The 27,275-nt window shown below is 39.0% G+C and overlaps 4 protein-coding genes across 25 annotated transcripts; 2 read left to right on the top strand and 2 right to left on the bottom strand.

Moving 5' to 3' along the window:
- Window positions 1–2,659: 2,659 nt before the first annotated feature.
- Window positions 2,660–7,692, top strand: LOC112291983 (uncharacterized). 5 transcript variants are annotated; one of them, XM_090256226.1, is made up of 9 exons: window positions 2,660–2,809; window positions 3,600–3,647; window positions 3,905–4,505; window positions 4,798–5,043; window positions 5,208–5,396; window positions 5,549–5,640; window positions 5,908–5,967; window positions 6,508–6,577; window positions 7,066–7,692. In XM_090256226.1, the coding sequence occupies exons 3-9, from the start codon at window positions 4,068–4,070 to the stop codon at window positions 7,669–7,671; spliced, it is 1,701 nt and encodes a 566-aa protein (XP_090112352.1). In that variant the 5' UTR covers window positions 2,660–2,809; window positions 3,600–3,647; window positions 3,905–4,067; the 3' UTR covers window positions 7,672–7,692. The 5 variants fall into 5 exon arrangements, with proteins under 5 accessions (XP_090112352.1, XP_024395789.1, XP_090112355.1 ...); XM_090256227.1 differs by lacking the exon at window positions 2,660–2,809 and adding an exon at window positions 2,883–3,321; XM_024540021.3 differs by lacking the exon at window positions 3,600–3,647.
- A 1,048-nt stretch (window positions 7,693–8,740) lies between these two features.
- On the bottom strand, window positions 8,741–10,331 carry LOC112291985 (mannan endo-1,4-beta-mannosidase 7). Of its 2 annotated transcripts, XM_024540027.3 has the most exons (2): window positions 10,220–10,324; window positions 8,741–9,888 (listed from the first exon to the last, which is right to left on the bottom strand). In XM_024540027.3, exon 2 carries the CDS (start codon window positions 9,871–9,873, stop codon window positions 9,001–9,003), a length of 873 nt encoding a protein of 290 aa, XP_024395795.1. In that variant the 5' UTR covers window positions 9,874–9,888; window positions 10,220–10,324; the 3' UTR covers window positions 8,741–9,000. The 2 variants fall into 2 exon arrangements, with proteins under 2 accessions (XP_024395795.1, XP_024395794.1); XM_024540026.3 differs by having other exon boundaries at window positions 8,741–10,331.
- A 4,236-nt stretch (window positions 10,332–14,567) lies between these two features.
- On the top strand, window positions 14,568–22,984 carry LOC112292360 (putative ubiquitin-conjugating enzyme E2 23). 14 transcript variants are annotated; one of them, XR_016506560.1, is made up of 13 exons: window positions 14,568–16,248; window positions 16,661–17,006; window positions 17,328–17,906; window positions 18,192–18,419; window positions 18,536–18,810; window positions 18,964–19,089; window positions 19,307–19,990; window positions 20,307–20,376; window positions 20,711–20,850; window positions 20,947–21,258; window positions 21,520–21,606; window positions 21,693–21,944; window positions 22,052–22,191. XR_016506560.1 is itself a non-coding variant. In XM_090256224.1 (13 exons), exons 1-12 carry the CDS (start codon window positions 15,814–15,816, stop codon window positions 21,798–21,800), a joined length of 3,390 nt encoding a protein of 1,129 aa, XP_090112350.1. In that variant the 5' UTR covers window positions 14,568–15,813; the 3' UTR covers window positions 21,801–21,844; window positions 22,052–22,192. The 14 variants fall into 14 exon arrangements, 8 of the variants coding, with proteins under 8 accessions (XP_090112350.1, XP_090112348.1, XP_090112346.1 ...); XM_090256224.1 differs by having other exon boundaries at window positions 21,693–21,844; window positions 22,052–22,192; XR_016506562.1 differs by having other exon boundaries at window positions 14,569–16,248; window positions 21,710–21,844; window positions 22,052–22,192.
- On the bottom strand, window positions 22,944–27,218 carry LOC112292363 (mediator of RNA polymerase II transcription subunit 27). Of its 4 annotated transcripts, none has more exons than XM_024540742.3 (9): window positions 26,974–27,218; window positions 26,397–26,571; window positions 25,829–26,079; window positions 25,216–25,387; window positions 24,616–25,096; window positions 24,187–24,246; window positions 23,840–23,908; window positions 23,592–23,635; window positions 22,944–23,357 (listed from the first exon to the last, which is right to left on the bottom strand). In XM_024540742.3, exons 2-9 carry the CDS (start codon window positions 26,564–26,566, stop codon window positions 23,177–23,179), a joined length of 1,428 nt encoding a protein of 475 aa, XP_024396510.1. In that variant the 5' UTR covers window positions 26,567–26,571; window positions 26,974–27,218; the 3' UTR covers window positions 22,944–23,176. The 4 variants fall into 4 exon arrangements, with proteins under 4 accessions (XP_024396510.1, XP_024396509.1, XP_024396512.1 ...); XM_024540741.3 differs by having other exon boundaries at window positions 27,059–27,218; XM_024540744.3 differs by having other exon boundaries at window positions 26,397–26,557; window positions 27,059–27,218.
- Window positions 27,219–27,275: the final 57 nt, after the last annotated feature.

Below are 27,275 nucleotides of genomic sequence, written 5' to 3'. Positions count from 1 at the left end.
GGCTATCAGTAGTTATTTCCAACTGCATTTACTTCACGTTTTTCTCCCGTCATCAAACTTTTAATTCCTCTACTGCAGTTTTAGGAAAATCAATACAATCTGATTAATACCCACTGTCTACAATGTCTTACTTTTTCACAGCATTGTGCATCGTCTTTTATGTCAAGTGTGAAGTGAAATGTCAGAATTTATTGTCTTTTAGTGTAATTCTGTCGTATAATTTTGAGTAATATAAGGAAACAAATGAACCGTAAGTACTCGGTTTCAAGTTTAATGGAATTAAATATCTGATGATAAGACTCAGCATCGGCAATGTGGTGCTCTGACAACATGATATGAAATTCTCTTTCCAAAGTTCACATTCTGAAAGTTGATTGTTGTTGGTTTGTGTTGCACACTGTCATTCTTGGGTATCCTAAATGCATCAAGATGTTGAATACCTTTGTTGCCCTATCAAAGAGTAGGGTCATACAAAACATTTTAGTGTGATATATATGTCAGTGTTTATGTAAAGCTCGATAATCTTCATTATGGCCGTGTGTGAAGCCTTCCCACTCAAATCAACCACTACGATGACGCTCCACCTCTACAGCTTCTTCTGCTGGATTGTTCAATAGTCATACATATAACTGATCGCTTCTCGCTCACAGAACCAAATAAAAATACAAAAACTTAGCAACGTTAAATGAAACTACTTCAGTACCACCTTGACACTAAAATGTCGCCACACACAAGACGCGGTGCCTAACATAACATACAAGTCCAAATTACTGAGGTTATCTTACAACGCTAGATTATGCAACAGCTCCTCTCCACTTAATCCTCGACCCACAATCCAGCATTACCTTCAACGTCATCACCGCTCTTGATAAAATCACATGCACACTGCAAATGTACAAAAGAGACTTCACTTCTCTGAAGAAAAAAAACTAAATGTACATCTTTTCAAACAACCAAAAACAATTCCCATCTCTCTCTTCCATGTACTATTTTAGAGCTGCTCCATGAAGCTGCCGCCAAGGATCTAGGTGATTTAACAAATAAAGAAGGTGCATTTGTAAGGTCATGAAAATGTTTAACTTAACTTCCAAATTAGTATTATTAAAAGCATTTAATTACAGCCATTAAGACTCTTTATCAACCTAGTATAAATCCAAAAATTAAATTAAGGTTAAAGATAAAAAAAGATTAAAATAAAAGTAAGAACCTAAGGCAAGTCAATTAAAAGGTATTTTTTGTAGACTTTGAAGTAAAAAAATATTTGAAGCAAAAAAAAGTCACAAAATATTAGTGAAAAAAAAAAAAAAAAAAAAAATCACAATGATAGAAGAATTCTATTTGAATGTAGTAAAAAAAAATAAATTTAGAAAAAATGGATTTTTAAAAGAAATAGAAAAAATACAATGAAGTCAACCTAAATTATTAGTTGATTGAAATTTTTGACGAAAAGAAGATACAACCCTACTGTATACAAAAGACCTATTTACATCATAACAATAGTCCAACATGAAGTAATAGATTTATCCCAATTAGATGCCAAGTTATTATTGTTTTATTATGTGAAAAATAACCTAAGAAATTCTTAAGAAAGTCTAAATAATTCATAAATGAATCAAAAAGAAATCTTTTTAAAAAATATCCTAATGAAGTTATAAAAAAATCTCTTAAAAATTCTAAAAAATAAAATTCTAAAGAAACTATAAAAAGTTCTAATAAATCCTAACAAATCTTAAATAAATTCTAACAAACTATAAGTAAATCCTAACAAAATCCAAAAAGAATCTTAATAGATTTTTGCAAATCTTAAAAATCCTTATTAATCTTTAATCCTTTAATTTCTAATAATCTAATTTATTTTAAGCCTAATAAATTTTAATTTAATACTTTAAATGAGCTTGAATTTACAACACACATCTAAAAAAGTGTTTTTACAAACCCAAAAGTTTTCACACATAGATCTACTATAAAACTCACAAATGTTTTTAAAATATAGACCCCTCTTGATGCTTCAAAAATAGAGTCTTGCAACTTCAATACTAATTTTGCATAGCTCTTACACGGTCATTAAAAACTTAAAGATCACTCAAAATATCAAAGTTAAAACTTGATTACCCCATGATATTATCCCTTGATTCAAACTTTATTATGTCCTTGGAATGGAGTCAAAGAGAGAAGAGAATAAAGGAGCAACACAAATTTTGATATTTGACCTGCCCTTCTTTTGATATTTGGATTTCAAAATCACGCACCTTGCAAGTGATGTTTTGAAATATCATGAGATACTTTGAAATTTCATCATGGGTGAAATATTACCTGAAAAGGCCATGTTTGAACCCCCTTAATGCAACTTGAACTCATACTTTCACCAAATCTACCTTCTTCTTATTCTCTTAATAATGGGTGCACTTCGGACACTACTTCATCAGTCTCTTGTTTCTCTCTTCCACACATTTCTACCCTCCAATTTTCTCCACCCAACCGAATGCCTCCCAATATGCAACCCCAGATAGATGAAAGTTTGAAATTTCATCCTTCAATCACCACATTCGTAAGCAAGTAGAAACGAATGAAATTCCGTCCTTCATTTTTGGATGAAATATGTCCGTTGACTCTGGATGTGAGGTAGACTTGCTTGCCGCGCGAGGGCGGTGACACACTTGGCGCCATCGCGCACGCAGCGATTGCGCTTCCTTACGCCGCCTTCACTCAGCCTGCTCGCGTCGAATCCACCGACGTAAATGTGGGCGATTGGGATTCACATTCAGCGATGCTGTTGAGGCCCTGCTTCTCAACCATGAGCTTCTTCGATGTAAGAGCCTTTCTGGGACACCCTCCCGCCTTTCGATGCATGCATGCGAGTGAGTTCTTCGTCGTGGGTTTATTATGCTTGGTCACTGTGGGGGATGGTGTTGAATTCGGCGCTTTGAGGTGGTCCTGGTTTTGGTTGAGCTTCGTGGACATTGTTTCTGGTTTCCTGTTACAAGGGTCTAGAGGTTTTGTGAGATTGTGGGGGGTTCTCTGTTACTGGCAGGTGTGTGGAGCAATTCAGAGTGGAGGTGTTCTGTGAGTAACTTTGGTGTTTGTGCTTGTATTGCTTTTTGTTCGGTAGAAGTTCAGGCTGGATGCGTAGTGGTGTCAATAGGCTTTCAGGGTTGAGTGACTGTGGAAAGGATTCAAGCTTTCACTGAGACGCACATCCTTGTTCTGCGGGATTTTTTGAATTTCGTTGCGTCCAAGAATTTTGTGAAGCCAACGTGAGAGCGTGGTTTAGGCTGTCTCGCAAGCAGAGCGCGAATGTTTGTCACTCGAGGGTTGCTCTAGGTCTAATTCTAACTGGATAACGATGATTTGAGCATTATGTATGTTGCTTCCGCATATCGTTAACAAATGTTGTATTAGGAGCTTGAGTTCTGAATTAATGATGTCGTGCACTAGGCAATGTTTCAGCGGGGGGCTATTCCCTCTCACTTTCTATTTTTTCTAAGCCCATTATAGAAACTTACTATGCGGAGCTCTTAGCTTGTGCTGAATAGGTTGGCAAGATGTTTTGACACGCTTATGGACACATCATGTCTGACCGTAGAAAACATGTAAATCAGATTTGCGAAGCGGTTCTGGTGATCATCGTGGATACAGTTCATGGAATGGTTTTACACGAGCTCCTTCATGAGTTTGGTCCAAATGCAGAGTTGAAATTGTTTGTTATTATTGTCGAATACTGTGCAGGACATAACCACGAGCCTTTGATTGTGGATTGAGTTTGTGTCGTAGGTCTGTTGGGTTTAGTTTTGGCTTTGTTTCTGTTCAGAGTCGTACTTCTGAGTGCCTTGCGCGTATCAGAGGAGCTGAACTTGTTTGCTGAGTTACATGTTCTCACAAGTGGTTTTTGGAGCTGTTCTTGTAGGTCGAAGGTGGCATCACGAGGCAGAATGTTCGGCTTTGGTTTGAGTGTTTAGGATTTCGAGTCTTGTCTGAAGAATAGCCTTGGAAGCACCACATTAGTGCATTCACCAGACCCGCTTTGTGCTCCTAACCCACCGAAGCTGTGTTTGCCCTGATTGATTAACATGGATATACATAATCTCTGGCTGGATGGATTAATATGTGCCTATGAATTCATTCCTGCTCCTTTGCAAAAGATTAAGTTGGGAGGTGTAATCACCGCACAAGGACTTCTTCAAGGGCAATTTGATACGGAAATATCTCTTAAACAACCGGTTTCGTTAATAGAAAACTTGGGGGTGGATTCAAAGCGTTCAAACAAGTCCCCAGCAAGCAGTCCTCGTTCCAGTCCCGAAGATCAATTATCGAACTCTTCAAAGTTGACACCAATCAGTCCAGGAACTACGCGGAAGAGTTTGGAGACGGATGCTCCGAAAGACCTGAGTCCATTGAGTCTGAGCCATGGCTCTTCACTTGTTCGTCAACCGAGTACGAGAAATAGGCAGAGTCAGTGGATTCCTATTGGTTGGGATCGGCTGACGGAATTGTTTCAAGATCTGCAGGTGCTATTACGTTAACTCTGTTGCATTCCATGTTGATTTCAAAAGTTGCGGTGCTTTGGACCTGTGCTTATTCCTACGTGGGATTGACGATTTGATAGGTTAAGAGGAACTGTGTGGTTCTGTTCAGAATTTTCCTGTGTCGGACATTTGACTCAGATAACGAAGGTTCGATGAATAACCTGATAATCCTCATATTAAATTACTGTAGTATCAAGAGTAAGATTTCGTTTTTTAAAAATTGGGCGATGTTTATGCGTGTTGTCTTCAAATGTAAATTCATGTTTGCCTGTAGGGTGAGTCGGAGTGGCAGCTGGACGAGGAGTTTTCTGACCAAGACGATACTCTTTCCGTAGCTGATGTAGCCCAACCTTACTGGAAAAAACGGGCAGGGCCTACGTTTTGGTGTCATGTGGACTCAAGGCATCCTAAAGTCCAACATCTATTTCTAAATGCTCAGTGGTTGCATCCTGCTGTCAGTGTTGGGCTTCGAGATGAGAAACGGCTCATCAGTGATCGTATGAAACATCTGCTTTACGAGGTTCTATCTCTGTTCTTTATTGGTTGTCCTTTGCCTTGTTTACCTGATCTGATATGTGGGAGGGTTTGGCAACTATGGCTTCGAAATGTATCTGGTGCTTTCTTTAGGAAAGATACAATTATCCTTCAAAACTCGGGATGATTTTAATCCTGGGAATAGTGTAGGTACCTGTGCGGGTGGCAGGAGGCTTGTTATTTGAGCTTACTGGTCTTTCTGTGGGCGATCCAAACCGTGAAGAGGAGGACGTAGCTGTGGTCTTAAGGTCATGGCTATCGCAAAATCACCTGATCACATCGATGCATGTGAAGGGCCATGTGAACAATCTTAACGTACTCGGTGTTTTGGAAGTCCAAGTTAATCCTCTGCACCTCTCAACTTCATGTGCTACTTGACTTGTGTGGTTGTATATAGTTAATGCCTTCATTGCAAAAGGATATTCAGTGAAACAATTAAAATTAGATAATTAGTAAGCAAGGCTGACCAGTATGTCTTGCGACTTTTGCAGGATCTAGTTGGTGCTGGTGGCACTGAGGCCCCGAAGAGTGTAGAAGAAATAGTTGCCCAGCTTTCCAGTTGCCTTGCCACATGGGATGATCGGTAAATAGCAAGAAAACTAATATACTTCGAATTGGCTGTGTAGTTAACCGTTTTTCATCTTTAACAATAGAAATAGAAGCAAATATTGATTTCATCCCGCTGATTGACGAAAGATAATAATTTCGCGTACTTTGTTCATGAATCTGGATGACAAGCCCTCACAATGACCATGGTTCTGGAATGTAGCGGGATTCGCATACATTACTTTGTGGAAGGTTCATGTAGTAGAACTTTTAGAGACGCATCCGAGTGCTTTTATATGTGCAGGATGGCAAGAAAACACTACTTCGGTGCAGCTGATGAACTTGAGCTGAAGTATGTAAATAGGTGAGTGACAGACGTGTGGAATATTGCGTTTTCGAGAGTGTATGCAGGCTCAAATGTTGTAATATTTTTCTCAGCAATTTTTCTGATGAATCATATGGAAATAGAAGCTCTATCATACTCAATTACATCGCACACTAAACTACCAACACAGGGTCTGGATCATTAATCAACAACTGACTGTTAGATGTTAATTAGATTGAGAAGAACAATTGTAATAGGGCTCTTTTAACAAGGAGAATTTAAAAGTGTGAGTCTCTCCATTCATACTAACATGATAGTGGGTCAGCTGCTTTTCAATGAAAGTATATTCAGCATTTGGAGCTTTGAAAACAATGGAATACTTCAACCTACAACAAATTGAGGGGTTTATAAATAAGTAAACAAATGTGAGTCTATATATATGTATATCTATATATATATATATATATATATATAGACACATGGTCTGGTGCCCTCTTCTTTTTCACAAAATAGTTGAGGACAAGTTGCTCTTTGCTCTGAAAGATTACGCTACTAAGCTATTTGAGATATGTTCAACAGGAAATCTAACGAAGACTTGGCGCTGCTAAGTATAATATTGAATCAAGAGATTCGTCGTCTTTCCACTCAGGTATACCCTTTTACATCTGTTTGTGAACAATTATGCTGACTAATGGACGGGTAGAACTGGCATGTGGTTTAAAATCAGGTCAGTTAAAATCTTAACCAGTGATTTAAAATTGGATTTTTAGTGAAGGATCTGGAACAAAATTTAGGAGTTTTTTATGTAAAGCAAAAGTTCCAGCAACAACCAAGACAAAGTAGTAGGCGCATGCTCAAGTATGGAGGACGAAGTATGTCCGGTCCTATCTGAATTTCTTTTCATTTCGGGATGTTAACATTGAGACCCTTCCTGTTGTTTCCTAATGGAATATATTACGAACTACGCTTCGCCGAGTTCATCTTGGTTATAGAGGCATACTAAAACTTTGTTCACAAGCCTTTGTAATTGAATCCTAATGTGTAGTTTCCACGAAAAAAACATCTTCTAGTACTTTTGTTTTATTTGTGGGTTGGTTCTCTCATCACTTGTTTTAATGAAATTTACGAGTATACCAGGTTATCAGAATAAAGTGGTCCTTGCATGCGCGCGAGGAGATTGTACATGAGCTTATGACACATTTGAAGGTGAAGGATGCCCTAGAGATTCTAAAGACCGTGCACAGGAGAACCCGAAGCATGTTAGATGAGCAGGACGCAGTGAGGGATCGTATTTTCACAGTTCAGGACGTGATGCAGAGCAACGTGAGGGAAAAACTGCAAGCGCAGAGTCTGCGGGTGACACACAATTTGTCAGTTATTGGTGGAAGTGGACTCCTTCTCTCTATCATTGTTGGGCTCTTCGGTGTTAACTTAGATGGCATTCCAGGGGGTAGTGGTTCCCCTCATGCTTTCTCCACATTTACTTTCATCTTGTTTGGTCTTGGCGCCATCTCGTGCCTGCTTGGTATCCGGCGCCTTGGTCTTAAGCCCCAACCTTCCGATGAGGCTGTAACGTCACGTAAGATGGAGCTGCAAGACTTTGTTTACAAGTTTCAAAAAGCATCAGAGGCGCATGAAAAAGTCCACCATATACATTCTGATCCCTCTCTTAGTGACGTTGCTACAGCTGCTGCTGCTGCGGAAACTGACAAACCTCATGGCTTTTATATTTTGTTGCAATAAATAGACCCACTTCTTTTCTCATATACCATGTTGTTTTTAGTTTTGTACATCTTCACGTTCTTTGCAATCAGATGGTGGTTTTGTCATTACACCATGGCCATTGTTTTGAGTGATAGATAGTAGGATATTTTGATGCAATTCATGCCTCTTGATTGCATGACGTTAGTGAGCGCATTTTGGAACTGTACTTATATCATTGTACCGTCACATTGTGTAATTTCTCTGAAAACCGAATGCAACTCCCACAATCTTCTAATGTGAACTCGCTTCAATTCACCGTCGGTCTGATCTTTTCTTTGGCATCCGCTCCAAAGGAATGATCTGATAGAAAAGTCTAAATTCTTTACCAGCAATACTTGGATTAGTACACAATGCGTGCTACGCAATGAGTACAATCACGATTTTGAATGGGATAGAGTGAGGATTTGCTATCTTGATGGATTTTCAACTTGTTGGCTGATTTTAGGATTTTGAGCTCAATATTTCGCAATCTTATTAGGTTTAGTTTTCGTTTGGCGATGTACATATGTAGGTTGCAGCCCTCCCAGAAAAGAGATACACAGTTGAAGAATGTAGAGAGGGTGAAGGAATTCAGGTAGAATCAGACAGGAACCTTATCAAGGCAGGATAAATACATTATTACCGAGTATCGACCAGTTAAGCATTGCGCACATGAACTTGTCCACGTGTGGCACCTGCTTATGAACTGCCTTTACGATTCCTAAACAGCACATCTGTTCAATTAAACAAAAACGCCCTGCTTTTATTTTGGTTTAGGCAGAAGTGCTTCTGTTGATTTCGTGTATGCTTCTGTTGATTACCTCCCACATCACCCAGTTCAGCAATGTGCACATCAACACTTCAGCTCCCTTTGAAGCCAAAGAAAGAATCATTTCCAAATTGAGCACGTTTTCATGTGTATTACTGCCTAGTCAGGGTTTCAGTAATCACATAAATATGGAGCTGGTCAGGCCTGCAAGATGGTTACATCCTCCCTAACGAAGCCTAAAAATCAATGCCCACCTCTGGACACTTCGCAAAACTTCAATCCCACAATTTGAAAAGAATGTGCCTGTAAGTTTGCTCTAATTCTGGAGCTTTGTTGAGACTCTTTGATTTGAAAAGACAACTGCACAGCAGTTTTCACATCAATTCCCTTGACCGTAATGTGATTGTCTCGACACTGTACCACCCAAGTCTCTAAATGAGGCACTCAATCCTTTTATTTCACATCTATAGGTAGGATATTAAATGTAGACACCGCGTCGCACCTCTACAACAAGATGATATTCAGTATCTTATTAGCATGACGGCCGAGCATTAACCAGTCTAGAGTAGAGAATCAAGCAGAGGGAGGTTCCGGATGCGTCTCGCATGATTTGCAAGTCGTAAAAGGGCTGGTTGACTCGACTCTTCCTTGTAATAAAGAGTATACCCATCGTTGTGTCTGATCCGATTCCCGTTGTCGTCGTGACCATACATATGCCAAAACAGTGTACCTTTTACATTAGGATTGCTTTCCATCGCAGCAAGCCATGATTCCGAGGCACCGCTATCGAATTCTCCTACAATTAATGGCTTGCCGACTTTACCAGCTTCTGTAGCACTGGCGTTCAAAGAATCTATATCATCCGAATAGAAATGGCGTGAATATACGTCAACAGAATCAATGTGGAAGTTGTTCGATTGCCCCAGACTCGCATCGCAGCCATCGAGAACCAAGTGATTCGAATCAACCGATTTGATATGGCTACTAATCTCCCTAATCCAGGACTCAGGTGGAATGGAATCAGCATTTTTCCCAGAATTTCCGAGCTCGTTGCCGGTTTCGATCAGAAAGATGTATGGGTCGTCTTTCAAGGCAACTCTGGTCTGAGTATTGACATGGTTGAGGTAACGGGTTATGTAGTCTTTGAAATCATCAACAACCCGACGATCAGTCCAGAATGAGTTCTTCGGAAGACCATAAGGTGTGCAATAGTTTCCATAGTTCCCGTTATACAAAAACCAGTTATCCGTCAGTGGTACAATCAGTCGGACATCGTACTTGCGTGCCATGGCTAACGCAGTGTCAATACTTGGCCACGCCTTCTCATTCAGCTCTCGATCTAAGGGCCGCAATGAATTAGTATGCCCGGAGCTGTGACCTACGGTGTGCGAACGAATCGCTGTGGCCGACATCTTCTCAGCAACCTGAAACATTTCCTCAATACGCTTCTGCGAAGGATACTCAAACTCCTCGTCAATGCCAAGCCAGTGCGCGTTGAACCCAACAGGTATAAACGGTCTGCCTTTCAGGCTGAAGGCAGAGCCGCTAAATCGAACAAACTCACCCATAGCGGAGTGACCCAACAATCCCAAAGACAGCAACAAAACTGCACAAAACAGTTTCATACGCTACACTCCTGCTCTCTACTCTCCTGATTGCTACTCAAAGGAGGACATACATGAAGTCTGTGTAAAATATCAAAACGAGGACATCTCGAAAGTGAATTCAATAGCCCCGCACTGATATCCATCGAAGTACTTCAAAGTTAGACACACATACCCACTGGTTTCCATGATGGCAAGAGTAATCACAGCTGCGAGCTCACCCACAAAGCTGACACAAGAGATTCCTCAAGTGCGTCACCATGTCGACTATATGAGGAGCTCATTCTCATGAAGTCAGACTAATAAAGGAAAAAAAACGGCCAAACCTGCGATACGAAAGTAACTCATGAGTAGTACACCAGGACGAATCTTGCAACGAGAACGATGGCAATCATTGCGTGAAAGCGGCAGGAATGTGGCAAGCTTCTCCTTGCATCTCGCAGACTTTTCTCAACGTGCCATTGCAACTGATACCGTAACGCATCTCGAGATCCAATGTCGATACACGTAGAGCAGTGATATGCGAGCTGATCGAAGCTGGCTGATTGCTGCGACGCACTCTGGCTTCGAGGTGTTGGACGGATGGATAGAATGTGGCTTGGCGGTATGAATGAATCGTAACTTCGTGGATGGATGCAATGTCCACATGGCGGATGGATGTATTATGGGTTAGTTGATGGATAGTGTCCATCCACAAAAAGGCTGGGTTTCCCATTAGGAACACATGTTTAAAGAGTTATTCTAGTAAATTTTTTTGGATTGTGTCTTTAGTTTTGCAGATTTACTTTAATTTTCCATCTTAGGTTCAAAAATTATGTTAAAATAGAAACAATCATTAGCACTTTGAACTATTAGTTTCTTTATTTATTATTATAAGTTATATTAAATATGTAACCAGTGTTGCATCAGCACTCACTTTCAGTCCTGGATACTTGATTATTTTTCTTTATAACGTCTTCTGTTTTTTGTTTTGTTTTGTTTTTTCACTTTCCATACTATACTCTGATACTGATATGTCTATTAATATTTAAAGGTTAATGTTTTCTACTACTTGTTCACCATATATATAATTCCTATTTTTATGTATATCAACTTTGAATTTAGAAGAGTTATTTGATATTACGTATACTATTCACTTATGCCATAATTACATCAGAATATTCAAAAATATTTTACAATGATTATTTTCCAACAATCTACAAAGATTTTTTTTTTTTTTTAAAATGTATATATTTCTCAAAAAATTGGCTTGTATAACACGTATATAAAATCAATAAGACATACTTATTTAAGAGTGAGAACTTTTATACCAATATATATATTTTTAAAAGTATTTTTAAAAGTATCAGATTTTATCTTTTAGAAGCCATTTATATTGTTTGGATTTAATTTAATTTTGTAAATATGCACTAAGAAAAACTTTATACTAAGAAGACAAGCTGAGAGTCTTTAACTTTAAATTTTTAATGATTAGTTGAAATCAAGAATTGACTTTAAGCTGGCTTTATTTTTAAGAAAGTAAGTCCAAGGGCCTTAAGAAAAAAAATATAAGATAGATTGTACTCTTTCCCTATATGGCATAAATAGTGATGTCGTTTAGAATTTCTATTGGGCCTACTTCAAAGAGTTGGTTCTTAACAAAATCAAGAATCTATGTCAAAACATGCTAAAATAACTACATATATATATATATATAGATATTAATTTTAATAATTATTTGAATCAAGATATAGAATAATATATTTGGACTTATAATAAAAGAATAATTTATTATTTTTATTGATAATATTATAATAATAGTAATATTATATTCTATCAATAAAATATTACTATTATTTCTTTTATTATGAAAATTCTATTTTTCTTTGATTTATTATATTTATTATTTTGAAATTCAAACAACCAAAAATAAAATCACAAATTTGAAATAAATAAATAAACAAATTTTATAATTTAGAATCTCATTTTAGACATAATAAAACATGAAAAAATTCTACTATTAATTCTTTACACAAGGAATGATAAATATCATGTACCAAATTAACAATAAAATATTAAAATAAGGACTTATAAAATTATTTAATTATTTGGACAAAATTTTACTTAAAATTATTCAATAAGTTGAATGATATTTTTTATTTTTAATATTAATGATAAATAGCTTTAAAGTTTGCCGCTCTTTTAACCTCTTCTTTGAATGATTTGAACCTCTCAATCTACTAAGATTTGTTGTTGATACCTTTTTCTTCAAACTTGTAATTGATTGCAATTATTGTTCCTAGCTAGCTAGTTGATTTGTCAATTTTTCACTTGTGGCCTCAAAACTTGACATACTTGTCATTGCTTTGATGAAAAAGTTTTCTAAAAACACACTTTGAGGTGCAATGATCTATCATTGATGTAGGAACATCTAGAATCAATTCCATATTTTAAAGCTATGATATAAATGATACAATTTGTAATAATTTTTGTGTGGGATAAATTTGGATTTGTTCTTCAATAAGATCATCTTGGTTGAATCCAATTTTGGGATTATTTACAATAAAGTATACATGGCTACTTCAAAAGCTGACATTAAAAGATGGTTCCTTGCATACATTAAGTGCTCGGATTTTAGTGTAGTAATGGCTATCTACAACAACCATATGTTTCCATGCCAATGCATTTGATGTCTCTATGAATATCCCATTTGTCTTGCAAATGATGGCTACTAATTAATCTCATTCTCATCTTAAATATGATTAGATCTATAAAAATTGAGCCTCATTTAATCTCAATCATATTTGCTTGCCTTGTGTAGTAATTGCTGAAACATTTGTGCCTTGTCTCTTACATACATGCCCAGATTGTTATGCCTTGCCTACTTTATTAACAAAAAATGCAGTTGTGTAAATCTGGTTGGATTAGGGAGTGGTTTGGTGAGGGTGTGGTGGATTATTTGAATTGCATCATGAGCGCAAGTATATAAGAATAGTTTCTGCAAGAGTAAGTGGCTATTTTTTGAAGTGTTATGTTTTACAATTTGGTTTATTATCAAGAGTAAAAAGTAACTAGCATGTCATATTGATTGAGAAATAAAAGTATATATTATTGAAATAAAAATAAATTAGTTTATAAATAGAAGTTGAATGAAAATAGAGTGAAGCTAAGTATTCATAAAATATAATGTTTTTTTTAGTGTGATGATATTTTTTATTTGAATTAATTTTTTTTTATCTCTCATAGTATTCTACAAACTATACTTTAATGTTTTTATATCATATTAAACTAGGTTTATACTTGTGTATATCAATAAAATTCGAAGTAATTTAACAAATTGTATTTGTTTTGTGATTTAATGGATTGTATTGATTTTGTGATTTAAGTGAAGGATTTGAATATTTTTATAAGAATATCTCTAAATGTAGTTTGGAGAATTATTTGTAAGATGTATGTTAATGGTTTTAGAATATTTAATTGGTTACAAATGCAATTTCTTTGTTATAAAAGCATTTTTAATTTTTGATAAGAAGATGTGTTTGTGCTTGATGGTTAAACTATAAGGAGGAATGAAAACAGACATAGGTATAGAAAGAGCTTTAAATTGGTATAAAAAGTGATACTTTTATTTTTTTATTTTTTTAATTATATTTTGTATCTATTATTATGGCAAATTCAAAATTATAAGAGTATGGTGATGAGTCAATGTAATAAGTGTTGTAAGGTCTAGCAAATGTAGTTATTATTGTTTTAATTTGTAAATATAGTACATGAAATTTTCAAGTTTAAATTTGAGATGAAAGAGGTATACAGGAGTGTAGGTGAAATTGAGTGAAATGGACAAAGAAGTCCACTTTTGATATAATTGGTAGAACATTAAAGTTGAAAAGAACATACGGTGGTTGAAAGTTTTTTTTATTAGAATTTGTAATTAGGATGATTTTTTTAGTTGGTTAGTTACTTAGAAGATACATTTTGGTTGGATATTATTTGGATCTTGAGTTGGCTTTTTTATTCAATCAAAAGATAAGTGTATTTAAAGAACTTCATGTTATAATGTTACATTATTATTTAAAAATTTTAAAGCATGTTTGATGTTTTCATGTTTGCATCTTATTTGTCCTTTTTTTTTTTTTTTTTTTTTTTTTTAAAGTTGTACATATGTAATATTTTAATAAGGCTATATAGGTGAATATTTTTTATAATATACTGAAGCATGTTATTAATGTTTGATAATATATACTCTTTTAATATATATTTATATATGTATATATAATATAATTTAAATTTTATGGTATATATCTATTTATCATATACTTATGTATATATACATTTCATATTTATAGTATACTTTGAATTTTATAAAAATTAAATATTTATATATTTTTGTTAATTTTTAATTTTATCAAATCAAAAAAATGTATGATTAAATATATGCACATATAGATAAATTTAGGTATGTATATTTAAAATAGTAAATTTAATAAGCTAAACTTTGTACCCACGTACAAGGTATAGGAAAAAATTAGTTAGACACATCCTATACGAATATAGGATACAGTATAAATATACGACACAGAAGGCGTAGAGACGTAGAAGCCATCGTTGCAAAGGCGCGGCACCAAGGAAAGCTTGTTCACAGTGAGCACGCTCTGCCACAGTTTCGCTCAAGAGTTGCGTGTCCTTTGAATCGCCATGGGTCGCAATTCTCATAACCCCGCTTGGATCTTTCTTTATTTTGCATCAAGATCTGTTTTCAGGTGAAGATACATTTCACATTGCGTACGAATGGCGAATTAGGCAATTTTTTAACAGTAATTCTTGATGAGAAGTTTTGGTTTTATAAGGGAGGATTTGAAAGTTTCTTGTCCACATAGCTGCAGGATGTGTGCCCAGAATTGGAGTGAACCACAATTGAGAGGAGGAATAAATTTGGTTGTGGGGAACCACGTCCGCGGGGGGACTTCTGTGACCGCCATTGTTGAAAGCGGACGTGCTTTTTGATGAGGTTCACGACGGCGTTCAAAGATTGCACGTGCATCGTTCTATTGCCAGGCAACGTTGTTTAAATTACCTGAGATATGCTGTGTCTCTTCCATGGCCTGCTTTGAAAGGTGTTAGCTACGCAAGAATTGAGGGGGATGATGCTGTGAGAAAAGGTTACTGGAGTTTGTTGACTTTCTCATTGCAGAAATGATTTTGGTTCACAATGCATTCGTTTATACTATGCCTCCGATTAGTCAAAGGTTGCTAGGTGGCTTAGATAGAGTAACAAACTAGGACTCAGTGATGATGTGTTCATCCTTTGAAAGCTGAGAAGCCTGAACACGAGAACCTAAGTTTTCATCATTCTTATGTAAACTCAGTGATGAAGGTTAGAATGCTTCAGAAATAGGAATCCGTGAGCCAACAAGCGGAGATCAGACGTGAAGAAGCTGTAATTGGTGATTACAGACAAATATGATCATGAAACCTAACCTCATTTGTGGTCCATTACTGAAACACATCGCACACGCCTTGAACAAGATTGAGGAGGAGGAGGAGTTCAAAAGAAGATCGATTGTGAAGTATGGGGGAGAGAGAAACATGGTCTGCGGAGACGGCGTCCTGTGAAAAGATACATCGATTTGAGCTGAGGATGTACTGTGGCGAGGTTACATGTACTTGTTGAAGTCTTGAATTGCATTGGAGAATCTGTTTAGAGTTCACAAAGAACATTTGGTCGCACGAGCGACGAGGTTAGATACCTAATTCTGCGCAGATTGCGAATAGTACTCGCACCTGCGAACCATGGAGATGTTGGCAGGACCGGCCGGTCGTCCGCAACCAGAAACACAGCTCATCAGGGAGGATTTGGTCCAAAAAGTTTCAAATCCAAAAGAAATTGGAATAGTCGCTGAAATATCCGGTGATTCTACATCCACATCAAACATGGCAATCACATGCGAAGATGTTGACGGGGAAAACACTTGCAATCCTTCTGGCTCAGCTAGGATTGTGTGGCTAAGGTCACAGGAAACAGAGGAGAATGTCACTGACCTTCGCGTACTCGACAGATCATTCGTTCTTGGAGACGTTGTTGCTACTTCAGCTAATCCCGATGGCCAGACGGGAATTGTGACGGAGATCAGCATGTCCGTGGATTTGGAGCTTCCCAGTGGAGAAGTTGTAGAAGGAATTGACAGCCGCAGACTTCGACGTGTGAGTTTAGATCCCTTGGACACAGTGATCTACGAAACTTTTCTCATTCACCATCGTTTACATAATTCTAAGGTCACACAAGTACTCTCATTGTGTAAATGACTAGTAATCCTGTGAAAATAGGGTTCAGGTAAACAAATTTGGATTGGATACCACCGCTTTGCCTCGCATTAGTTTTTTCTGAAATTGACGACAGCGAGTAAATTGAAGCATGAACTGAAATCTTGTCGTTGGAATAATAGTGCAAGCTGTTCCTGAATTACTCGAGAAAGCCGCACGAGTGAAAATCCTATCATGTAGTGAGTGATCCCTTTTGTGCATCTCAACAGTAAATACATGATTATACTGGTGCAAAATCATTTGTAGCATATCGAATGACTCAGTATCCAGCGTTCGTCAGGAACTTACTTTGTCAAGTCTGTACCATCTAATGTAGGTACGTTCATACATGCCAAGGGATTTTGTTATCGGCCCTGGCAACTGGCTCGGCCAAATCGAACAGGTCATAGATAACGTAACTGTGATGTTTGAAGGTGGGGCTAAGTGCAAGATCTTTCGAGCTGACACTGAACGTTTATTCCCTGTAAAGGGTGGCCTTATGGACGATACAAACTCCCCTTATTATCCAGGCCAACGGGTGAGAGTTGCTACCTCAGGAGTATTCAAAGATGCGAAGTGGCTGAAAGGCACATGGAACCCTAACAAGACCGAAGGTACTGTTGTTGCTGTGGAGGTTGGATCAGTGTTGGTTAACTGGATAACTTCTGCACATACTCTACCAGGTGTGCTTTTGAAACTTTTAAGTTTAATAATTATTTCCATCAAATAGGGTGTATAAACTAGACAGGTAAATGACACCAAATCATCACAATTTCACAGATAGGTGTATCTTTCAAATTTTTTTGAGAGTAGAATCTCTTTCTTTAAGATGACACCCATAGAGTTAGGAATCTTGTTTCCTCTTTTCAGCATATTAGACCAACATATGCAAGTATCGCTTATTCTCGTGCATCTGCACCTTCGTCAGGTGTTCAATCCATAATCTGCAGTTCATGGTAGTAGAGTTTATCTCTATATTTCTGCTCAATGAGATATGCTACCAGGTGCATCCGCAGGAGCGCAACCTTCAGCTGCACCTGCAATGTTTCAAAAACCTTCTGCACTTCTGCAACTGATGTACATATCACACACGAATTGGCAGCTAGGTGATTGGCCTCTCCTGCCACCTGGATTCGACGCGATGGAACATGCTGTAGCTGCCGGTGAAGAAGGAGTGCCATTGGATCAGTATTTCAATGGTTGTGCACCTGCTGGCCGTGGTAGTCCTTTGGATTCTGACAATTATCAAGATATCACACCACGCACTGTTCTTAATAAGGACTTAATTTTTAATACCTTGAATGTTCATGAGGAAAAGTTGATCAAGAAGCAAACGAAGATCGCGAGGAAAGAACGCAGAGCCGCCATGAAAAGGGAGCGGGGAGCAGAGCATGCTGCCTTGGTGGTAAAGACCAAGACCAAAGTGGATGTCAAATGGCAGGATGGAACCAAGTCTTATGGAGTGGAGGCTTCTGCTCTTGTTCCAGTCGAATACCTTGGTGATCATGAATTTTGGCCTGAGCAATATGTTCTGGACAGAGGCTCCGATGGGGAAGGGACTGACCAGTTAGAGCGCCGTGTTGGTAAAATCATTGGACCATAGTCGAGCAAGTCCTAGGAACTACTCCTTATTGTAAACTGAATAGGTAATCATGATCATTTTTTACAAAAATTATAGATTTTTGTCGATACATCACGAAGACTTGACGTGATACTTGTTCATTGAACCACGTTAGAATGGTGTAGGAAGTGTCAATTTTAGACAAAATGCACGGGAAAGATTTACATCTGCATGCAACAAAGGAGAGAAATGTTATTTGCCCAATCTCATTGCTCCTAATGCACGGATGGTTCTTGGCTACGTGTAGGCGTGATGAAAAGTATTGATGCAATGCAAAGGACTGGTGTAGTCCGATGGCTGAGACACACAGGGACTTTCGAAAATCCCCTTGAATTTGAATTTGAAGAGAATGTCAGTGTTTATGAGATAGTTGAGCATCCTTATTTCAATTTCTGTCTTGGTGATGTGGTGATGCGTTTGACCATGAACAAGCCGGAAGTGGAGCCGAGTAATTTCTCCAAGGACTTTGAACAAGGTCTTCTTCAATCTACCAGCAGGAGAAAAGTTTTAAAAGCATTGCACTGTCATATCTCAAGATTTGCATATAACGTGAAATACAAAGAAATATCAACGCAACTTTACATTTCGCAGAATCAGCTCCATGGTCTGAGCGTGAAGTGGAGGCTGCACGAGTTGGTGAAACTGAAGCCGAACAAGAGATAGGGAGCGTTGATCAACTGGATGTTGCTAGTGGTAAATGCATTGAAGGGCCCAAGAAAGGTAAATGGCCCCGTCGAAAGCGGGGTCGGGTAGGGAGACGCAGTCATTGCGATCGACCAACTGTCGATACGTCATGGGTTGGAAACGTAATTGGCTTGAAGGATGGAGAAATTCAAGTGGTGTGGGCAGACGGAAACATTTCAAAGGTTTTTTTCTTAATTTTTCTCTATCCATCTGTTATTCACATGAATCATAACTACTACGGTTACTTTTAATACTAAATATTTTAATCACTTGTTGATTTCGCGATTTTAAGAGATGATGCACCATATAACATGTGTTTGTTAACGTTCTAACAGGTAGGTCCAGCAGATGTATTTGTTGTAAATAATGAAGATGAAGAAGCTCTACTGGAAGCAAGTGAGTCACAGATTATGTATGGTGATGATGCCCTCACATGGGCCTCACTGGAGAATGATGAAGAGGTTGGGTTCCTTTTCTATCTTTTTGGCTTTCCATATCACAGGACATTCGCAATAGTGCTTACAGAGCTGCTATTCTTCATCAAATCGACATACTTTTGCATATTGTTGAAATTATCTGGTCGAGAGTGTAACGCCACTTTTTCTTGGAGCCAAAACCTTTTCATTGAAAATTGAAACGTTACTTGTTTGTGACCACATTCTTGATATGTTTCTGCAGGTCGAGGTAGGTCAGAACTCATTTACACTGATATCAGATCAATCTCCACATGCGATTTGTCAAACCAGCAATTTCGAAGTGAAGGAACTTTGCAAAACAATGTCATCGCATGCAGTTTCAATTCAGAATATAACTGCAGTTCAGGATGATGGTTCAGCAAAATGTAGCCCTCGTCAAGACAGGGGTACATTAGCCGTATGTAAGAAGCTATTTTCGCGAATGGCAGATGCTCTACGAGTAATGAATCCACGGTCAACCAACTTAGTATTTATTCCAGGTACACTTTGTTGTTCCAATTTAGACGAAGTGCTCGACACTCACCGTACTCTGGTAGGACCAAACTCATTGACTTCAGCCAACAACGATGCCAATCAGAATTTTGGAAACGAGGACTTCAGTTTCAAAATTGATTCCAGCCATAAAATGGAGTATAATATCCTTGCAAACGCTGCTGGTGCTAAATGCACACATTTCTTGAAATCTTCAGCAATGCAACTGCAAATTGATTCTCAATTGGCAGGATTACACCCTGTTCTTGCTTCCGACATATATTCTGGTTGTAGTTTGGAACCCTCAATCCAACCAGAGCTAGTACATGAAGGAACACAAGAGCCGCCAGAGCGCTTCAAACAATTTGACTGTGTTTGTGGAGTTGCAGATCACCATTTTGTGAATCTTTCATGCGTAAGGCGCCTTCCGATTTTTCTTGAACACTTACAGGGGAATAGTAGAAGCAATGCATATAGAATTTTAGCACGTAAGTGTTGCTTTTGAAACATGGAGCAGCATGATTATCATAATTGCAATAGAGGTAAAATCAGGAGGCAGATTTTAGGTCCTTCCTAGCAAAAACCCTTCTGACCTCTTAACGAAGGTGAAGATCTCATTTTTTTAAAAGTTCTAAATATAGATTATCTAACTATTCCATGCTCTCAATATTCCCATACCAAGGTGGTAAAAACGATTACTCAGTTTGAAATAGGAATGCTATGTGTATCAGCCAAACCCGCAGAGGAAATGGACTAAGAAAATACAAGCTGAATGGGCGATTCTTGAGGAGAACCTTCCAGGTGAATCTAACTATTACTTGCTTCAAGCGCAGTATTAAATTTAGGTACTTGGTGCGTATGAGCATTGCCTCTCTTGTATTGAAATCTTACGTGCAGATTTTCGCACTTAAAAGTCCAACTCATGTTTCGTCTAAGAAACATGAATATGAAATAAGAAATAAGAAACATGAATATGAATAAGAAATATGAGGGCGTCGCGTCAGACAGGCCTTGCACTTTCCTGTACAGGGTGGAACCTATTTGCTGTAGAGCTCGTTGGTACTCGTTACTACATTTTGTGCGGCTCATTTCCACTCAGACATTCCGAACACACTTTGTGATTCTTGCTTTGCAGATTCAATCTATGTCAGAGTGTGCGAGGATCGCATGGACCTACTCCGAGCTGCGATAGTTGGTGCTCAAGCTACCCCTTATCATGATGGTCTCTTCATCTTTGACATCCACTTATCCGAGGAATTCCCTCATGTCCCTCCAGTAAGTACTTCTGAAGAAGCAACTCATAGGCATTCACTTTGTTTAACTGTCAACATCTGCTAGATGTTATGTAACATGTATTAAACTTTATTGCAGGTAGTATACTACCACTCCGGCGGTCTGCGGCTGAATCCAAATTTGTATGAAAACGGCAGTGTATGTTTAAGTCTTCTCAACACATGGAGAGGAAAAGGAACCGAGGTTTGGGATGCTTCAAATTCGAGCATACTTCAGCTTTTGGTCTCAATACAAGGATTGGTCCTTAATGCAACTCCCTATTATAATGAGGCTGACTATGAAAAACAGATAGGTCTCCCTGAAGGCGAAAGAAACTCTCTTATGTATAACGAGAACGCTCTCTTGTTGTCATGCAAATCCATGTTGTATCTACTCCACCGACCTCCACAGGTGAATAGTTCTTATTCAGATTTTTACGTAAACCGATGGTGAACTGCTTTTAATGACTGCTTCCAATTTCTCATTATGGACAAACATCCAACAGGAAGTCCAACCTTCTCGCTGAATAAATTACCCTACTTTGAAATTGTCATGCATTTGGATAAGAAGAGTTTTTCAAAACGTCATCTATCTGGTTTTGTCCAAGGAATCTTTCTTGAACTGATGTGGTATTCTCTAATTTGATGCGATAAAAATGTGCTGTGAACGAAGCATTTTGAGTTCCTGATTCGGCAGCACTTCGAGGAGAGGGGACCATCGATACTGAAGATATGTGCGGCGTACATGAATGGCGCCTTGGTGAGATTTCACTTTTGCTTCATGATAACCGAACCCTGTTCCATTTCAAATAAATCCAAAGCTTTTCTTATGCTAAAGTGGTGCAGACAAGCTTAGTTTCCAGACGGGAAAAACCGGTCGGGCTTCATGGCGCTTGTGAGAAAAACTTTAGCTGCAGGATGGTTAGAGCAGCCTCTTGCTGGAAAAAAGTTTGAATTGTTAGACCTCTAAAAACCATCTGATAAAGTAGGCTAAAGAGGTCAAACACCCCACCAGAACGCCTTTCTAGAAAGTGGCTTTGACATGCGGTACTTCCCACTGATGGAGATTCGCACCGTTCAGATTGTACGTTGAGAATAGTTGAGATCCCTGTTCTGCTTCTTTCTCTCTTGTCCAGCTGCATTTTGGGGTTTTTCTGCGATTTTTCGTTCAGATATTCCATTTCTTAGTTCGGAATGATTTGCAGGTGGGCTCGCTGAATAATGATCTACAGCCAGAAGCTGATGACTCTAGCTTCAAAATGAAAAGCACTTTAGGCTTCAGGATTGTGCTTGGTAAACTCCTGATCAAACTTACAGCTGAATTTACCAAACTTGATGGCCGTTCCAACTTGCTGGCACTGGATCCGCCCCATGTTTCAGAGTTTCTTCAACCATGTGAAATTGATCCATGAATTCTCTTTAATAACGACTCACCAAGGCAACCTAAGAGTGCGACGCATACCGCAGAGGCCGATACATCGCTGATGAGTGAAAATTCTACCCTTGAAACTGACTTTATAAGTTGACCCTGAGCGTTCTCAAGTCTTCCCAAGTTCAGACGGGATTCAAGAATTGAAAGAAATAACCCCCAGGTGCGTAAGCTTAGCATCGCAGATGAGCAGGCTGGTCCCGGAGCAAACAACGAAGAAACTCTGGTATCAGTAGTACAATCCTCCTGACGCAGCTGTCCATCACCATTAATCAAAATGGCTGGAGAGCACATTACATTTCAAGGTAATGAAAGTTTCCATCGAGAACTTGTGAGTTTCAGAAAAGCAGCACCAAGTAAGCTGTCACAAGACATTAAGGTTTTACCCCCAATCTACAGGTCATCGTCTTCCAAAACCAATCAAAAGTGGATTCTACTACAAAAGCACATTGAAACTTCAATTATCATCGAGCAAAACAATAACCTATTTTATTTCCAGCAGGAAGAAAAGATACTATATTAACAGTTCAATTGAACCACTCCATGCATGCACTGCTTCTAAGGAGGACATGCTATACTTCGTAAACAAGCATGTACACTGAACTCCTCGAAAACTGAATAATGGCCGGATATAGTTACACAATTTGCACACGTTGGTGCAGGCAAAGTAGACACAAAGTAAATAAAATCAGATTGATTTTCTGTGTAACCAGGTTCCAATAACCGTAGCATTTTTGAACAATGGAGGAAATGACCCTGTAACATTTAAGATGCCCAGAGAAATCCTCTCCAGCGACCCCCTTCGAATCTCAGGCGGTCACGTTCAGATATTCAACAAGTCAGAAGATAAGCGAGCCGTTAATGAATGGTCATGGTAATGAGCTATAATAAGGTGCAACACTCATTCCATACCTTTCGGGACGCAACCCAAGTGGTAAGCAAGTGCTTCATTGTCAGCGTTAGATTCCTCCGTCTTGGCATTCTTAGTGGTTAATGGCACGGTTGCTCGTGGTGTCGGCCGAACCAGAGGAGGAAATATGAGATCGGATGGGCCATCGTAGGCCATCACATGCTTGCACACCCTGCCATCCCCACGAAACCATAAGAACCAAGAATCACGAAACTCCACATATCATCACATCATTCCAGTTAGAAGTGGATGTTTATTTGATCACCCTTCTAAAAAAACAGTGCCTGCGGGTGCTTTGTATGAATAATTTTGGAAAGAAAAGTTGGTATTCTTCTCATAATCATTCCTCCCATGAAAAGTTGGTATTGTTCTCATAATCACTCCTCCCATGAAAAGTAGAACTTACGAGCATTGTTGTGTGAAAAGAGTCCGATATGAAAGTAGCCATCTCTGCAACATTTTGAAAATCCCAGCAAGGACAAGGTGACATTAGTTGTCCCATACACAAAGGATCTTCAACGCATACTACTGCACTATGCTCAGACGAGAATGTTCTCAACCTTCACAAATCTCGTTTGAGTACTTGTTGCTAGTCTTATCTTACTTAGAATCAAACGAACTAAAGTCAAATGAACTTGTTTGTAATAACAATACCAAGAGAAGCTCCAATGCAGAAGTTCGATCTTGTTGCAATAATTGATGCAAGGTTGCGGTTACGTGCTCCTGCAAAGGTTCGGGTTCTGAAGTTAATAGCCTAATCTTATTTCGTCTATCTTAGTAAAGGTGTAACACATGCTAAAGTCAGTTGAGGAAGAAAAATGTTGTCAGGTCAATCTCATGACAGCCGAAAGATCACAAATCAGTGTGTGAACGTTGAACAGATACACGTTCAGGAAAAAATAAAACAAAAATAAATGAATGAATAAATAAAAGGCACTCAGCCCACTAAAAGTTGAGTGTGAAAGTTTGTTAGTACTAGGGGTAAACAAAGAAACAATTACCGACAATCGTTGATACAGTTTGTGCTGCGATACACCCCATGCTTGAATGTGTCCGCCGGCCTGCACAAATTACCAAAAGAATATTATTCTACTCCTTAATGTACATGCCTAAATTACTGTAGCATCTCAAGCATTAGTTCCCGAAGTTGCAACATAGTATATTGAAGAGGACTTGCGTCTTGTTCTGAATACGTGACGTCAATGAAGTGCAAATATGTAGTCCTAACTCGATAGATGCTAAAAGCAAAGATACACAGAAAATAACAACACATGGTGTAAATTCAAGCAACTATGGAAATCTTACGGGATAAAGGAGGTTCGATGGCGATTCTAAAAATTAGCCCGAAACTATCGTAGACATGATATAGAAGGTTTAACATGCAGAACGCGACTACCATGTAAATAGCATTTCAGTATATGATAACCTACCTCGGCAGGGGAGAAAAGTGCAACTGCATCCGGATATAGGGAGCCAGCGGGTATAACTGAAACAACAGCCACAAGAACACTAGGTATTGAAGCTTCCAAAACTGCTATTTTCTCAGCTTGTCTTGTCGATGAAGTGGGATTGTCAACCCCAGCTTGAGGTGGTTGTTGGGGTGTCCCAGCGTTACCATGCCTCACTGAGAGTGATGAATTGGAAGTCAACACCCTGCTAGCGAAAGTAGTACTCATTCCAGCTTTTAAATTTGATTTCTTCACCCAAGCCAGGCGTTCGTATGGTGTGACAACCATCCCTTGAGTTTCAGGTTGTATACGCCTCAGTAAGTCAGGTAAAGAAGGCTCCGCCGTATCTGTAGTTTCCGATCCTTCACTACGGGGACGTTTTGTTCCAGTTACAGAGGTGGTTGTGGCAGCTAGACCCGGGAAGAATCGCCTTTTCTGCTCGGTAAATGCCTTCAATGCAAGCCTAAAATACTTGGGTGAGTATTTGAGTAAGTATTTTAAGGATATTCCGGCACAACGATGCGTGCAAACAGGGTAGACCTTTCCAATCAGACAAGAATGACACCCAAAATATAACCATACCTTGCTCTTTCATACGCTGTAGCTGCCGCTTGACCAGCTATCTGGCGTTTCCAAGCATAGGGAACCAACCATCCATCGGGAGCAACAAAAGGCACTGGCGAATTCCAAAGCCCGTTCTCCTCGAACCTCTGTTGTGCTCCATTCAATACCCCAGCAGCTTCTAACTCCTTCCCTGTGTGAATCATATCATGTGAACACAATAACCCTAAAATGCATCCAAAAACAATATATCCATCGTCTTTCCATATACTAAAAGTGCTATGCAAAACTCAAATGCTCATAATCCATAGATGTATTCTCTATTCCTTCACGGCCCTAATAGATAAAGATCGGGGCCAAAACTAAAAGAATACAGAAAAGACAGAAAAAGCTGACATATCGTACCACGCATTGTCTATTGTATGACATAATTGAACAAGATGCAATACAATTCCTTCGCCAAAAAAAACAGCTACATCATAGAAATAATAAGCGAACAGTAACAAAAGATATGATCTCAGTCTGCATCTTATATGGCTGTAACGATTGCTCAGTTACACCAAATCTGTCGAAGCTATGTGGAATATCTCCCACGGAAGTGAAGCTAAACAACAGAATACTACTGATATATTACCTGTGGCGCGAAGTGCGTCAAGAGCTATTCGCATGGCATCAGCTGCTTTCTGAATACGATCACTAGGCTTCTTGTTTCCAGCCCCATGCGAGCGGACCTGTGCAGCAGCATCCAGCGCTTCCAGGAGCAGGTCGGCACCCGACCGCACATCGGCAATATGGCGGACGGCCCGACCAAGCCCATCCAGGGCGTTGGCAAGATGCCGAGGAGGAGCTTGGTCACTGTCTTGGCCACTTGACATCGAGTTCGGCCTGAGGAATCAGATGTTGTTAAGGAGCCTCTAGCTAAAATCCACACGTCCAAAGAAAACCCAGATAATCCAATCTTCGACATGACTGGCAATCTTCCAAATAGTTCCCCAGCAGACAATGAGATGGACACTAATTACTTCTGCCTCGGTCTTATGACCTCATTGAAACCTCAAACCCTAGAACTCAAAGTAACAAAATATAAAGAGAGTATTAGGTCTTCAATTGGCCATTCAATGCTTAAAACTGTAGATACCACGAAGAGAGGCAAAGAAAAGTGAAATTACAAAGATCCGTCAACACTAACAATGAAGGAATACCTGTCAACATCTTGTCCTGTTGGAGGTGGTGGCTCAGGTTGATCCACTGCATTTGAAAAAAGGGGCGACGACCGCGGACCCATGAAGCCTGTCGACGGCGTCGACGGCGTTGGACTCGGTTGCTGCATGGCTCCATATTTTTCCATCGAAAAATACCCAGACTGCATCATAAAATCTTTACAGAAAACAGACAATTGAGTTCCAGTGAAGTACAGTGAGAGAGACAGTCCAACAACTACACCCTTACATCAAAATCAATCACCCTAAGGGAATCCCCAACTCCATAAGCTTTACACGATCACCACAGAATTAGCATTAAGGGGGAAAAACATCTTCCTCGCATACAGAAAGAATCTTGAGTCCAAGTCACACCTGAAAATTATTCTAAAACAACAACGCAACGCTGCCGACAACAGGGTACTCCACTTTCCTACCCGCATTTTCCCGCAGTCTTCCTAATAACGTTACTGCTAGATAGGTTTCGTGTCAACTACTATCACAAATTTCCACCTCCAACCTTCAAACGAATCAAACAGCTTATCCCAGATGAGAAGGATCCACTCCATATTGAACTTACTTTGATTTTGTGCCGGCTTGTGTCCAATACGCACTGACAAGAATAAAGCTCACGTAAATAGAAATTAAGTGGTTTGTTCAATCACCTTCGTGGACTCCCATCTAACAATCCCTCGTGATTGATGGGTTGCCTTGCATTGAGAATATCACATCGTCAATCCTCGGTGTCAGCAATCACCCCAACACAGCCCTTCAACCACCTCCGTGTGCTCGGCATCTAAGGGTACCAAGTTTCCTCTGTTTCTTTGAAACGACCGGCAGTCATCAGCAATAGAATAATATCAATACTTGGCTGGAAAAGGG

Source organism: Physcomitrium patens, chromosome 15 (genome assembly GCF_059467195.1).
Source record: "Physcomitrium patens ecotype Gransden chromosome 15, ASM5946719v1, whole genome shotgun sequence".
Classification (NCBI taxonomy): domain Eukaryota; kingdom Viridiplantae; phylum Streptophyta; class Bryopsida; order Funariales; family Funariaceae; genus Physcomitrium; species Physcomitrium patens.
This window is presented reverse-complemented; position numbering and strand designations above follow the sequence as displayed.

Bases quoted from the DNA above. Each gene is read 5' to 3' on its own strand.
- LOC112291983 (XM_024540021.3), top strand. From the start codon at position 4,068: ATGGATATACATAATCTCTGGCTGGATGGATTAATATGTGCCTATGAA. The intron at 4,506-4,797 runs GTGCTATTACGT...GTTTGCCTGTAG, and splicing joins AATTGTTTCAAGATCTGCAG to GGTGAGTCGGAGTGGCAGCT. The intron at 6,578-7,065 runs GTATACCCTTTT...CGAGTATACCAG, and splicing joins TTCGTCGTCTTTCCACTCAG to GTTATCAGAATAAAGTGGTC.
- LOC112291985 (XM_024540026.3), bottom strand. From the start codon at position 10,065: ATGAAACTGTTTTGTGCAGTTTTGTTGCTGTCTTTGGGATTGTTGGGT.
- LOC112292360 (XM_090256218.1), top strand. From the start codon at position 15,814: ATGGAGATGTTGGCAGGACCGGCCGGTCGTCCGCAACCAGAAACACAG. The intron at 17,007-17,327 runs GTGTGCTTTTGA...ATATGCTACCAG, and splicing joins TTCTGCACATACTCTACCAG to GTGCATCCGCAGGAGCGCAA. The intron at 20,851-20,946 runs GTAAGTACTTCT...ACTTTATTGCAG, and splicing joins AATTCCCTCATGTCCCTCCA to GTAGTATACTACCACTCCGG.
- LOC112292363 (XM_024540741.3), bottom strand. The intron at 24,247-24,615 runs GTAGGTTATCAT...TAATTTGTGCAG, and splicing joins CACTTTTCTCCCCTGCCGAG to GCCGGCGGACACATTCAAGC. The intron at 23,358-23,591 runs GTAAGTTCTACT...TGGGGATGGCAG, and splicing joins CTTTTCACACAACAATGCTC to GGTGTGCAAGCATGTGATGG.